Source organism: Camelina sativa, chromosome 4 (assembly GCF_000633955.1).
Source record: "Camelina sativa cultivar DH55 chromosome 4, Cs, whole genome shotgun sequence".
Classification (NCBI taxonomy): Eukaryota; Viridiplantae; Streptophyta; class Magnoliopsida; order Brassicales; family Brassicaceae; genus Camelina; species Camelina sativa.
Genome location: NC_025688.1, coordinates 10,363,097 through 10,378,798, shown reverse-complemented (window position 1 = coordinate 10,378,798; position 15,702 = coordinate 10,363,097). Strand labels below are relative to the sequence as shown.

Sequence of the window (15,702 nt, the reverse complement as noted above, 5' to 3'; positions counted from 1 at the left end):
GTACTAACATAGAATCGACATGGTAACTTATGAAGTATTAATAGACATAGATTTAACATACATGATAAAATATGTACATGTATTTCATATAAAATAGAATTTTAGAATGGACACATAGTTAACATATAGAATGTTTATAATGGAACTTATACAGGAATATATCATATGCGTTTCTATTCTATATGATGGTGTGACACGGGATGGGAGATTGTGCTGAGAAAGTGGCTGCCCTGCCGATTTTCTCTTTTCTACCTTATGCTTAGTTCAAGAAGTCAAGTCTCAAAAGACAAACACCACATGCATATTACCATAGCATGTTACTTTAGGACTTAGTGCTAGTTTCTGTGGCCATTTTCTCCTTTCTGACTTGTGCTTTCTTCAATATGTCTGTGATTGTTAACAAGAAGGAGCAGGGAGCTATCAAGAAACCAACAACTCGCAACTCTCAACTCGCAGCAAACATCACTCGTGATGAACTTTCTGTAAATAGAACTTTGGTTGACGAAACTGCTCCTAGAGAGTTGGATGTGAACTAGCTTAGGAGGTGAACAGCCACAAGGCAAATCAGTTATTGGTGGGAAAGTTGGATGCACTTTAAATTAATTAAGATTTCAAATTATGACTTTGGACCATGTAACACTGTAGGACAAGAAGAGAGCAAGGACGAAGTAGATGAAGCCACGAAGAAGAGTGAGCACCGCGACAAGAAGAGGGAACATGACAAATATGCTTCTGTGGCAACAGGTACAACCATTCTTATTTTGACCTTCATTTTCATCACCTCTAGTCTGATTGAAGCATTTGACAGATTGTTACACCTCTCTTGTAAACTTATGTTTGTATTATGATCATGTGCAGATGGTGAGTCCAAGGCCAACCAAAATAAAAAGGCGAAGGCCAACTCTTCTGACCCACTATCAGTTTCTCCTCCAGATAAAAATATGTGTGGCCATGGGTTGGTATTATATCTAACTTACCAAGAACTTTTGATGCGCGTGGTAAGATAGTTGGCCCAAGCCTTTCAAGCTTACGTGAAGACCTAACTAAGAAAGGTTATAATCCATATTCTGTCAAACTCGTTTGGAATTATAAAGGATTTACTGGTTATGCTTTGGTACACTTCAGAAAATGCTTTAAAGGATTCGAAGACGCCTGGAATTTTGAGGAGCATTATGAGAATGGTTATTGAAAAAAGTAGCTGATCTGAGTTTTTTTAAGAATTAAAGTTTGTTGGTTTGTTTTAACATTGAAGTTATCTTTCTTTCTTGAAAGGTGTTATTTGAACTAATCATAAAATATTTGGATGGATTGCTACCGAAACTCATTGGAAAAAAACAAATGAGGTTTGCAACTCTCATCTTAGGGATGGGAAAAGTTTGAGAAGTCCATCAGATCTTGAACAAGGAAAGGTGATTTTCGATGCGCGCCTTTCTGAGAGCTTAGATCAGAAAGTTGAGAAGATAAAATAAATAAACTCAAGAGATCCAACAAAAAACAGATATGATTGAACGGGTTTGCAATAGGTTGAAATCTTTTAAACTGGAGTTATCCATGAGTTACAAAAATGGTAAAAGAAAGCTTTAATAAAATAGGATCTTCAATGTCTTCTTGCTGACATATCTATGTATATATAATTTGTGTTTGTTTTTCCATGTGTCTTCTTGATGAGAAGATTTTCAGCAGAAGTACATGTCCATGCAGAAGTTGTATGAAGATATAGAGCAAGATCATGCAACTTATTCGTTAGAACCTGAAAAAAGAGGACGAATCTCGAGGAGCAACCTATGAAACTCGCGGATAGGCACACACTACAAGTAAACATGCTTTTTGTGACCATCAAAACCGTCACAAAGTGGTCCTAAAGTCGCTGTTTACGACCAATGAAGGACTAACTGAAATGGTCCTTAAAATTTGGTCGCAAATTAATACCGTCACAAAGTGGTCGCTTATTTCCACAGATTAGTGAGTACATATAGTGGTCGTATATTAGCGACTATCCTATGTGGTCGTAAGTAGAGACTAAATAGCAACTCTCTCTTTTAGCGACTATGTTGAGAAGGACTGTAATAGTCACAGTTAGTGACTAAATAGCAACCTGGAGTGTTAACGACTACTTTGATACCTTTTCTGGTAGTCACATAATAGAGACTGAGTTATGACGATTTGTTTGGTTGTAGATTTGCAACGTTCTGTTCTCAGAATAGGGTCACAAATTAGCAACCAATATGCAACTTTTTATATTCTGCTTACTAATGTTCATGGTCACAAAAGGGTGAGTTTATAGCATCTAATTTGTTATTGTTTTGTAGAATTTTTTTTAAAAAAACAAAAATTAAATACTAAAACCGATTTAGATTAGGATTATACCCCAAACAATTGTACCAAAAAAAACTGCAAGCATCCTTACAAAAAACCTGCAAACATCCATAAAACATCCTAACAAAAAACCATCATTTGATTTACAAACAATTTATGAAAGTTTGAAGAAGTGTTAGACAATGGTGAAGTGGCTGGTCCGTCTGCTGGTCTGTCGACAGTTGCGTTAGCTGCTGTGGCTTGTTGTTGAAGAGGTGGTGTTATTGCATTAGCCATAAAGTCACTGAATCCAGGATAAGTTTTTTTTAAGTAGGAGTTTACCATCTCCAAGCTTGTTATACGACTTTGAGCGTTGCGTTGCTCCTCATCACGCCTAGCATTTTCTTCCTCAACTTTTACGAGCTTAGCATGAGCAGCTTCAAGTTGGTCTTGGAACTCTAATATTGGCGGTGAAGAAGCGGTTGAATAACATTGTTTTCTCTTCCCTTTGTCGACCGTCTCAGCTAGTTGGCCAAGTCCAAAGGGTTTTCCCTTGTCAACTGTGACAATACTCTAAACACACAAAAAAAGATGATGCAAATCCAATTAGATTGAAACAGACATTGTTAATGTTCCATGAATATTCATACTGAGAAAGGAGAACCATGAATAAAAAATGCAGACCAATGAACATTAGCAAAACTAGACAATAAGTATTAGCAAAAGAATGTCATCATCAAGAAAGGAAAGTAAAAAAATACCTTGAGAAATATGTCATCTTTATCTTGAATGGTGAGGGTCTGTTGAGATGAATGGTCTGAACCATCAAGATCATCGGCATCAAGCTGATTCAATGTCTCTTCTAGGTTCTTCTCATAATGTTCAGTTAGTTGCTTAGCCTTTGCATCAACAAAAGTTCCATCTGCCCTTCTATGAGTTGCCATAAAAACTTCACCAACTAATACAGGGCGAACCAATTTATCCTCCTTTAATGATACAAAAAAAAGTTACTAGTGTCACATGTAAAAATTAAAGGCAGCTAAAAATGCATTACCGACTCCTTACCAAGTCTAGTTGTACTTGCAAGTAGGATTTCTATCCGGATAAGTGTTTATGGACGCCAAGCCCGCAACGATCAGAATTTCTGGACTGGGAAGCATTAGTGCTCTTTTCAACAGAGTCGGGAGTGTTCCAGTGCTCCATCATTTTGACCCAAAGTATTGGCTGAATCCAAATTGGATTATGACCACTCAGCTTTGCTTGGCTCACAATTCCTTTGAGCCTTCTTTTGGCGACCCTTATGAAGTTTTCTTTAACCACCTCAGTTATCCCACTGTCCCAGTTGTACTTCCGCTACACAATATACAATACAATATTGTTAAGCTAAGTGTGAATGATTATAATCATGGTATGTAGTCATAAAAACAAAAAACTATAAAGGAGCATTACCGCAAACGTTCTGAAGTATCGTGCTTGAATGTCAATAGGTGTAACCTTCCAACTGTAGTAAGGACCATCAAACTTCCTTCGAAGTATTCCACTTATCACTCGGGCCAGTTTTCCTTTGTCCCGACCAAACATATTAGACAAATATTAGGAGAGCAATTGAAAGTAAAGAATATAAAACCAAAACAAAAATGTTGCAAAACGAAAACCTAAGTGATATAATCAAACGAAAATTCAGAATCAAACACAACAACCTAAGTGATATAATCAACACAAGAGAACCAAGCAATCCTATGTAATCAAACTTAAATTCAGAATCAAACACATCATTTACGAAATACATCAGATAAGTCAAAACTTATACACAACAATTTCCTACCCAGACTTGATTACGAAGACAAATAGGTGAACCATAAAGAAGAAGAAAGAGATCTCTCGTCACATCGTCTCAACATCGATGATAGGAAACTGACTCAAGAGTGGTATATGTTGTCGTCCAGGAAGAACCAACAAATCATCTAATAGCTGTTGGTATTCTTGATGATTTGGCGGATCCGGATCTGGATCCTCAGGCGGTGGCGGTGGTTGATGCTCTGGAATAAAAGGCAGTGCTTGATGTGGGGAGATTTGGTACGGTTGTTGTTGATGTTGGGGAAGCTGGTACGAAGGCTGTGGTTGTTGGTGCGGAGGCTGTTGATGTTGGGGAAGTTGGTACGCTGCCGGTGGAGGCTGATACAGTGGGTGTTGCTGGTGGTATTGAGCCGCTTGCTGCTGTGGCTGAGGTGGAGATTGTGAATTAGTAGGATATTGTGACGGAAGAAATGGAGAAGCCGAAATTGTTTCGTTAGAGGTTGATGGGTTAGATGAGTGAGAAGACGTTCCAACTCTGCTGTTCGATGTCCCACCGCCACCGCCACGAGATGTCCCACTGCCACCGCCAGCAGAAGTCCCACCACGACCTAATTTTGCATTATCTATACCCTAACCTTAGCATCTTTAGGTCCTTTACTGTAGGAATTTGCATTTAGGCCATTTAGGGTGCTACATTGTTGCATTTGTGCATTTTGGTTATTAACATGTGCTTTAGAGCCTAAAATGGGGAAAAACGAGGTCAAACCTGAGCATGTACCCGAAGGAGCAATTGTGCAAGAAGAACAGTCACAAACCTCAACCCGATCAAAGGGGATCTAAGAGCAGGAAGGACAACCCAAAGACCTACCTGAGGAATTACCCGACTAGATCCTCGTGCACCACCTCGAGCAGACCCTCGGGCAGGACTTAGCAGCTAGGTTAAAAGGTTTTCCATATATACACCCCCTTCTTCTTCCTCACTCCCTAGCAAGCCGCAGAGACTCAACCCAAAGAGCGAGAGCTTCTGAGAGAGAGATTAAGCGACTCAAACACTTTTTCTATTCTATAGGATTCGATTTCGTTTCTTAGGCTATTCTTTTTAGTTTCAATTCTGCAATACAATGCAATTTTCATTACTACTTTGTTAGGATTCGACCAATGATATACTACTTTTATCCTATTTTCAATACAATGCAATTGTCATTCATTTGTGTTTCTATGCTTTCTATCGTGAGATCTGAGTAGTGAATTAAAGTTTCTAGGGATGTGATATACAAATATGTGTTCTTGATCGGTTAGGATGTCTTAGCTTGAGTGTTTATTTTATATAAATTTCCTTCTAGATTGATGTTCTTAATGCTATTTTCAGACCGAGAGGTTGAGACTAGATCTATAGTTTTTTGCCATCGAGAGATGTTGTTGAAATGCTTGAATCAATCAATGCTAGAGATTTACTCACTTAGCCTAAGAAATTAGATGTGTAAGGAGTTTATTGACAATAATGAATCGGTTTGTAATGTCTGCTTGGTCATGTTTCTCCAACGAGAGTTGGGTAGGGGAGTGACCAAGGTTGATTGTTTCTATCACGAGAGTATTTTAGCAAGATTTAAGAGATTCATTGACTAGGGAATTTTGCTTGAGGCATGATATCTTGTGTTTTTATGTAATTTTAGAGCTTAATCTTCATTGTTTTGTGCATATTCATGAGCATTTAGGTTGTTTAGGTTGCATTTTGCATCAAATTTGTTATCTCAGATGTTGGAGTAGAGATTTACAAGGAAAGTGTGCTTTGGAGCCAAATAAGTAAATAATTAGCAATATAATGGAAGATACACATTTGGATTCACACAAGATGATTGATGATTCGGAACCATTCTTCAGTCCCTTAAAGATCGACTCGTATGAAGACCTTTCCTTGGGATTTAGCTCCAGCGTTCTTCATCTAAGTTATTGGAAATTGAGTAATCTTTGCAATGGAGGTAATTTCAGGCCAATAAGATGTGCGTGTAAAGATTAATACCTGTTTGAGTGAACGTATATACAGCCAGAGTGAAGACAGGAGCCACACGCGGCCAAGACCATCGACCAAACCATGGCCCTGGGAGACCATCGAGCACCACCATCGGCCAAAAGCCAACCGATTTAACTCACTTGGACCACGAACAGGAGCCACACGCGGCCAAGATCATCGGCCAAACGTTGGCCTGTGCAGCCATCGGTCACATGACGTGGCCAAACCGTGGCCGATCGAGCTCAAGGCGATGAAGGACAGGGAGTATCAGCGGCCAGCTCAAGCGGCCAAGTCATGGTCGATGGAGCCACACGACTTCACCAATCGGCCAAACTGACCCCATAGCCGCCTAAGTCCACATTTGTTTTAGTTTTAATCCGGGTTTGACCCAGTTTGGTTTGGGTTGACCTGGGTCCTTTTCTATTTTCCTATAAATACTCTAACCCTGTTAAGCGGAGACTTATCTTTTGCTTCTCTTTGGTTTTATTTTTTTTTAGCAGCTTTTTAGGGTTCTTAAGTTTTCTTACTCTTGGTTTGTTGAAGGATTGAGTACTTCTAAGTTTTTAATAATAATCTCTCCTTTATTTCTCATAATCTACAATATCTTATTATGATTTCACAAATATCAAGCTTGTACCTTTGTATGGAGTTTATGTTTATACTGCTTTAGATCCTTGCTTATTGGTTGCTAATACAGCTAGATCAGCCTTGATCATGTTGATTCTAGACTTTAAGAATTTCATGCCCAGAAGGTGTTTGATGAAATTCATGAACCAAAACTTTTAAATGCTTTGCATTCCTTACCTTTGGAAATTGTTGAATAGGGTGCTTAGTGGCTAGATAGACTTGATTGTAATGCTTATTGATCATTTTATTGCCTTTGGAAGAAGTTGATGATTGATTAATATCATGGAAATGTGTTAATCTTGCTTAGTGTTCTATGGTCTAAGGATCTTGCTTAGTTTAAGTTGTTTGATACTCCATAATCCATCTCTTATCTCACTCCTAATCAATTACGTTAACCCTTAGATTCTCCTTAGGTTATTGTTGAGTTGATTTTCTATTTCTTTCTTGGTTTATTTGTTGAGCATTTTACAATTTGTTTGCCTTGCTTAGTTAAGATTGTTACAATAAACCAATTCCTACTTAAGTTTAGATTGAACATCTTTGTGCATTCTTAGTGAGTTGATTAATGCAAATTGTGGATTGATAATTTAATAGAAGTAAAAAGTACAAAATCAATTTGGNTTATGGAGTTTATGTTTATACTGCTTTAGATCCTTGCTTATTGGTTGCTAATACAGCTAGATCAGCCTTGATCATGTTGATTCTAGACTTTAAGAATTTCATGCCCAGAAGGTGTTTGATGAAATTCATGAACCAAAACTTTTAAATGCTTTGCATTCCTTACCTTTGGAAATTGTTGAATAGGGTGCTTAGTGGCTAGATAGACTTGATTGTAATGCTTATTGATCATTTTATTGCCTTTGGAAGAAGTTGATGATTGATTAATATCATGGAAATGTGTTAATCTTGCTTAGTGTTCTATGGTCTAAGGATCTTGCTTAGTTTAAGTTGTTTGATACTCCATAATCCATCTCTTATCTCACTCCTAATCAATTACCTTAACCCTTAGATTCTCCTTAGGTTATTGTTGAGTTGATTTTCTATTTCTTTCTTGGTTTATTTGTTGAGCATTTTACAATTTGTTTGCCTTGCTTAGTTAAGATTGTTACAATAAACCAATTCCTACTTAAGTTTAGATTGAACATCTTTGTGCATTCTTAGTGAGTTGATTAATGCAAATTGTGGATTGATAATTTAATAGAAGTAAAAAGTACAAAATCAATTTGGCGCTGTTGCCCGTTTGCATTACATTTGACCATTAGGATTTCAAATTTGCTTGAGCCGACTCATTTAATTTACATTGTTACTTACTTGGTTTGCATTGGTGTTTTGAATTCTGTTTTGCAAGGTGTATGAACTTGAGAAGTCAAGGCCAAGCAGACTTGATTGAGCGTGTTGACGACATCTACCGTTTTGAGCGTGAGAATCGCCGGTTAGCAAGACAAGCTATGGACAACAGTCCACCTCCTTCTGCTGGTTATAATGGAAATGACCTGCCCAATGATGATAGAGTTCCAAATCATGTACCAAGACAAGCCCCTCTCATTGGAGCTTATGATGCACCAAATGTCAATGGACACCACACTGGTATTAGAGCTCCACCAGTTGAGAACAATCACTTTGTGATCAAGGCCAGTCTTATCAACATGGTGCAGGGATCAAAGTTTCATGGTTTGGCAATGAAAGACCCCCTTGATCACTTGGATCAATTTGATAGGTTTTGTGGGACTGTTAAGATCAATGGTATCTCTGAAGATGCCTTCAAGCTGCACCTCTTCCCATTGTCTCTTGGTGAAAAGGCTCACATTTGGGGAAAAAATCTGCCTCACAACACCATTACCTCCTAGGATCAATGTAAGAAGGCTTTTCTCTCCAAATTCATCTCTACTACAAGAACAACAAGCCTAAGGAATGAGATATCAAGCTTTGCTCAAAAGGGAAATGAGAGTTTTTGTGAAGCATGGGAAAGATTTAAGGGGTACATCTCTCAATGTCCACATCATTGTATCTCCAAAGAGTCACAGTTGAGTACACTCTATAGAGGAGTCTTGCCTAAGTATAGAATGCTTCTTGATACAGAAAGCAATGGAAACTTCTTGGGTCAAAATGCAGACCAAGGAATGTTGTTGGTTGAGAATCTTGCTCAAAGTGATGGGAACTATGGAGAGGATTATGATAGAACTCCAAGGGACTATACTGATATGAATGAGCTGCACCGCAAGGAGATCAAAGCTTTGAATGACAAGATGGATAAGATGATTATGGCAAATCAAAAACAAGTTCACTTTGTCAATGAATGTGAAATTTATCAAGAAGGTATGAAAGCTTGTGTTGAGGGTCAAGAGGAAGTCAACTATGTAGGTGGCCAAGGGTATAACAAGTTCAATCCTAATTACCGCAACCACCCAAACCTCTCTTACCGCAACGCAAATGTGGAGAACCCAAAAGATCAGACTTATCCACCACAAAAACCTCCTGGGTTTCCTTCCCAACCCAGCTATCATCCTCAACCTCAAGGGAACTACCAAGCCAAGCCTCAAACCTATTCCCAACCGCAGCAACAAATGAATGCACCACACCCTCAAGGTCAAATAGATGACAAAAGTTCTCTACTTAGACAACTCCTAGAAGGACAAGGGAGAGGTGCCATTCAACTTGCCACACAAATGAAGAACATGCACAACAAAGTTGAGAATGTTTATGGTGAGTTAAATGCCAAGATTGAGAGGTTGCAAACACAGGTCCACGGACAAGCTTCTTCCTCTTCAACAAGACAAAAGGGTTCTCTACTAGGAAAACCAGAACAAAACCCAAAGGAGTTTTGCAATGCCATCTTCAAGGAATAAGTGAACAGGGTTACTAGTATGAGTTTCAAAAAAATCAAAAATGGATCGCCATGCTGATGAGAATGAACGGTCTATTGAAGAGATATATGCTCTTCTATATGGTTCTACTACTGAGATTTTGGTGGTTGCTAAAGGTGAGAAAACTGAGAAAGAATTTAGGGGTAATGAGATAGTCACCAAGGAGGTTAAAAAGAATGATGCACCAAGTGTTGCTCTTCCTCTTTATAGTCATCCACATCCATTTCCACAAAGGGTTCTTACAAATGTTTTAAAAAAAGTGCTCTCAACTTTCAAAGCTAATATGAATAGAGTTGGAGCACCTTTGCCTTATGTGGATAGCTTGTCTCAAGTTCCTATCCATATAGAGTTCATCAAAGCTATTCTAGCAAACATAGAGAAGGTGGAAGAAATCATGAGAATCTTTGATTCATCAAGTGAATAACAACCCAGACCAAAAACATTTTCCAAGCTTGAAGATAGAGACAGATTTACTATACATTGCTCACTTGGTGCTTTACAACTTGATGATGCCTTATGTGATTCAGGAGCAAGTGTTAATGTGATGTCACTTGAGATGGTAAAGATTCTTGGGATCAAAGACATGAAGCAGCCCTCTTCTTCCACCATGTTTGGAGATGCTTCCTCAAAATCTCCACTTGGTTTGATTGAGAACTATCCACTCATGGTTGGTGATTGCACAGTTCCAACAGACTTCATGGTAGTCAATATGAAAGAAACCAACAAGCTCCCTCTCATACTAGGAACTCCCTTTCTCAACACTGTGGGGGCAAGCATTAATTTCCCAAATAAGAGAGTAACTCTTCTTCATGTGAATCCCAACACATCATATCCTATCAAACCTTCCTCTACAATGTTTTGTGGAACAATCACTAGTGAAGAAGTGGCAACTAAGGAGAAGCCAAGAGACTTGAATGATCAAGTGGAGAACTTAGCTCAATCTGATAAGGATGTTTCTGGACACCGCTAGTAATGGAAATTTCCTCAACAAGGATGTTGATGAAGGTTGGGATCTAGTGGAGAACTTAGCTCAATCTGATAGGCACTACAATGAGGAGTATGATCGCACAATACGATCTTCTGGAGAGGATGATGCCAAGTACAAGAGAGACATGAAAGTCCTCAATGACAAATTGGACAAACTCCTCACCCACCAGCAACATGTCCACTCGATCTCAGAGGAAGATCAGTACCAGCAACAAGATGGGGAGAATGCTCAGCTAGAGGATGTGAACTACATCAACAATCAAGGAGGTTACAATAAAAGGCGCAGCAACTACATCCTCAATCACCAGGCTCTCCATCCAACCACTTCACACGGCATTAACCATGGCCTACCTATTGCCAGGCAACTCGACCCACCGACCCAACCATCTAACATAAATTGATCACACAATATGCTATTAGCTTCCTCATCCCTCGACTTGCTATCCATGATGCAACAGGTCCTGTCCACTCAGAAGTCAGATGCCGTACACATAAATAAGCGACTCGATGATCTTGCCAGTCCGTTATCCGCCAACTACCAAAATCTGCATATCAAGTATGATGTTTGGAGTTCTCAAATTCAAACGCTTATAGATAATTCGGCTTCAACTTCAAAAAGCCAGGAGTCTGTGCTCGCCATAGCCCTACGGAATGGATGACACCTACCGACTCGTGAGACACCACCAACCATTACTGCAGACAGCAATGACCTAGATGAGGAGGATCTCCGTGAGCCACCAGCTTCTGCTCAACCGCCAAAACATTTCGCAAAACAACCTGAAACTGACTTTTCTTGTGGTGTATGAATGAATGATGTATGGAATGAATAGAAGACAGGGTGTTTCAATTCCCCTTATGCAGTTGCAGTATAAGAGGTGTCAATCCTATCTGAGTGATTGTGAACAATTAAGATGTGCATATGAGTCTAAGTCAAGCCAATTGTAAAGATTGTTTGTCACTAACAATCATAAAATGAGATATGAAATGCAGAAGGTAAAAACAACTAGAACAGGATACTAAATGCAAACAGAACAAACAACTTGAAGTTATAATGAAACTAGTACAAAGATAGAAACTATGCTAATGAACTAATGCAAGACAAGTAATGAACAGGAAACTACGTGAATGCAATGGAAATGAAACAGGAATGAAACAAGACAATCACAAATCAAAAACACAAGTTCTGGGGATGAACTCGAGCAGCACTCGACCGAGTGTAGGTCGAGTACGTGGTCGAGCTAGACTTAAACGTGAAAACAGAGCAACACAAGAAAAACAGAGCAATGCTAAAACTAATCAAACAACAAGCAAGCAATGATATTTAGACTAAGATTTCAATAAACAAAGAAGGCCTTGAGGAGGGATTCATGGGCTGAGCTAATCATTGTGGTTATCTAACTTGGTCAACAAATCTCAAGCAAACTTTGAGCTGATCTCTAGACATACTATTCTAAGACATGTTTAATCCACTCTCATGGCAAGAAACAATCAAACCTATGCATTTCTAGACTTGTTCTCACAAAGAAAAGAATCTACACAAGCAGGCATTAAGCAATACATCTCAAACCAAACAAGACTTCTAATCTCTTAGCAAGCCTAATGGTAAGCTCTAGATCTAGCCTTATCTATGCTCCTTAGACATTGGTGTGATGTTAAGATGCTTGAAATCAAACCCTACCTTCTCAGATATAGGATCAGCATTAAGATCATCTAGCCTAGAAGAGATCTACAACAATCAAGCTTGACCAAATCAAACAAACCACAAGATCAACCCAGCCTAACCCATCCTCAAGGTCCTAAACAAACTACTCACAAGAACACATGGTGAAATATGTCAAAAACCCAGAAAATATTGAAACTTGCATCATTAGAAAGATGAAACAGAGATCTACAATATTGATGAAGAAATAAAACTCGAAATCTTAATATTTTGAAAGTTATGAAACAAACAAAATACAAGAATCTAGTCTTTCTTTCTTAAACAAGTACAAAATCTAAAATAAAAGAAAGTGCAAAAGGAATAAAATCTAAAAAAGGTAAAAACTAGGTTTTAGACTCTCTAAAAAGCTGGACTCTTTGGTGGCTGCAGGTACAAGGGCCTTATATAGGAGGTGAGGTGGAAGCCCTAAAAATACAAAAAGTCAAAGTAGTCAACGGCTCGGTCAACTCGACCAGTGCTCGGTCGAGTGGCTGGTCGAGCTGGCTTCTCTCGTGCATTCTCCACTCGGTCGAGTCCTCCTCAGCACACGGTCGAGTGGTGGTCGAGTGGTGCGGTCGAGTTGGACTCCGGACCTTGATTCTACAGCCTTAACTCTCTTGTTTTCTCCTCAGGATTGCTTCACTTCTCCTCAGCATTGCTTCCATGCTCCTTAAGCTCCAAAATCACCTGTTTATGCATGAAAAGATGCAAATGCAATGCAACTATACTCTAATGCATGATTAGTCCTAAAGCTACACAATAATGGCCTAAATGGATAGCAAAAGATGCAAAAGTTGTGAATAAACTAAGGGAAAACAAGGTAAAATATATGAACATCAACACCCCCAAACTTAGTCTTTGCTTGCCCTCAAGCAAATAATCAAGACAAAAGAAGGTAGGTGAGGTTTGAAAGTGGGATCTCAGCTCCTAAAGCTTGCAAATAGACTATCTAGAATCAATGTCCAAGTTACTAGTACTATGATGCAAGTTGAATGAGCTATACTTAAAGACTTTAGACAAGCATATCACAACCTTCACTGATTTGAGCCTTAGACATCCACATGCATTCAAATCAACCATTTCCTTTAACATTCATTAATCAAGAACATGAATCAATTCTATGCAATGCTTAAACTCATTTGGCTTGGCAGTAAAAGGTTTAGAGACAATGATGGTCTCTTTTTAGAGTAGGGCTTATCAATATCAAGGTTCTCTCATAAAAAATGGATTGAGCTTTAGAAGAATGCTAAAGGTAAGAACACTTAGACACATACAAGAACAAAACCTTGTCTACCCAAAGGCACCCAAAGTGTTTATCCTATCAATCTAAACCCAATTGATCCTAGTGCTACCCTTTAACTTCTTTTCTTCTTTTTCACCCTTTTCTCTTTTGGTTTTAAAGTCTTAGGAGAGGTTTCTTATTTGATCTTTCTAGTGGAATGGGGGATTCTTACTTATTTGCTATGGTTCTCTTTTCTTCTTATTCTTAAGACATATAAGCATTTTGCTAGACTTCTCTTTTCTTTCTTTCTTTTCTTTAACTAGAACCATCTTTAAACAACCTTATTCTTCCCATTCTTTCACTAGACTTTAAATTTTCTTAAACACATTCCCCTCCTAAAGACTCTAACCTTTTCTTTCTCTTTTTCCTCTTTTCTTTTCATAACAGCCAAGTCCCAAACCCAACAAGTGAACCACCTAGTCCTATCTAGTTTGAAAAATGCAAACTAGAACTACACAAGGCTTTACTCTTGTCAGTTCAAACCTAACACTTTCTACCAAGCTCAATCCCAAAAATAGGCCTCACACACACAAGAATAAACATGGCTTGAAAGAAGGTTTGGTTTAGGGGTAGGGGAACTGATTCTTAATGAGGAAATCAGCTACTTGGATCAACAAGAGTGGTAAAAAGGAAGAAGATGATCCAAATATGTATATGGTATCCATGAGTTTAAAGCAATGCACACATTGATAATTGAAAGTCAATATTAGGTTCTTATAAATAGGAAATGGTTTCAAATCTCAACATGCTTCAATTTAGACCAAATGCAATGTAGGAATTCAAGGCTTGGTTCAATCTTATTCTTCTAACCACTCAACTAGCATCAAAGTACTATTAACTTGGGCATTGATCCTAGTCTAGTGAATAAACAAGCTAACAAGGGAATACTCATCATAGATCCCTAATGCAAATACTATACAATCCTACATGAAACATGCTAAACAAGATCCTAATGTGCAGTGCAAACTACATGAACACTTTTTTTTTATAAAGATTTTTGCAAAAATTTTCAAATTTTTAGGGTTTTTCTATGCCTTAGATGCTATGCAAGTATTAACATGATGATGCTAAAAATTTGAAATAAGAATCACAAAACACAATGTCAAATGCTATCTCAAACCCTCCCCCAAACTTAAATCACACAGTCCCTGTGTGAAAGAAATTTGATTGAGGATTCAAGATGAAAAACAAAAAACAAAACACAATGTCAAATGCAATGATATCTACAAGTGAAGGTGATAGTGGTACCTTAGGGATTGTGGAAGTAGTTGTCCACATCCATCTGCATGCTGTCATAGGAGTAGTTGGGGTCTTGCTGGTGACTTGGAGGTGGAGATTGGGGCAGCTCGACGATGGGAATCGACCGGGACTCGGTCGAGTACGTGCTCGAGTGGGGGGGTCGAGCTGGCTGCCGAGTTTTCTTTTCCTCTTCTATCTGGTCTCCCTTGCTTCCCGGATCGTGAAAATACCAAAACAAAAATCAAAATACCAAAAACCTTAAACAATATGTACATGGATACCTTAGGGACTTCCTCCCTAGTGAGCTTGTTTAAAGTCACTAAGCTTGACTTTGGTGTCCTTTTTAGGCTTGTGGAGCATCTTGGAGAAGCATTGTGAACTTCTCAGGTGTTTCCTTTTCTCCCAAATACTTCTTAACTCTCTGACCATTGACTGTGAACTCACTACCATCCTTGTTGAGAAGTGTGACAGCCCCATATGGTAGGATCTCCTTTATCTTAAAAGGGCCTCCCCATCTACTTTTCAACTTCCCAGGGAATAACTTGAGTCTTGAATTGTAAAGCAAAGCTTGGTCTCCTGCCTGTAAGTCTTTGATGAGAATCTTCTTATCATGGAAGGCTTTAGTTCTTTCCTTGTAGATTTTGGAGTTTTCATAAGCTTCCAATCTGATTTCCTCAAGCTCATGCAGATCAAGGCTTCTCTTAGCTTGTGCTGTCTCAAGATCCAAGTTCAAAAGTTTGATTGCCCATAGTTACTGAAGCCCCAAGTGACGTTTGTGCAAAGCAACCGGAGTCCGTTATTGCACTCGACCAAGTACTCGAAAAGCCACTCGATCGAGTGCATGCTCGAGTGGTCAATCGAGTTGCAGACTCAGAAGCTGTCAAGCCTGCTAAGTACACTC

The 15,702-nt window shown here is 38.7% G+C and overlaps 1 protein-coding gene across 1 annotated transcript; it reads right to left on the bottom strand.

Moving 5' to 3' along the window:
- On the bottom strand, positions 4,180–6,215 carry LOC109132472 (early nodulin-75-like). The gene is made up of 2 exons (XM_019244093.1): positions 6,113–6,215; positions 4,180–4,700 (listed from the first exon to the last, which is right to left on the bottom strand). The coding sequence occupies exons 1-2, from the start codon at positions 6,213–6,215 to the stop codon at positions 4,180–4,182; spliced, it is 624 nt and encodes a 207-aa protein (XP_019099638.1).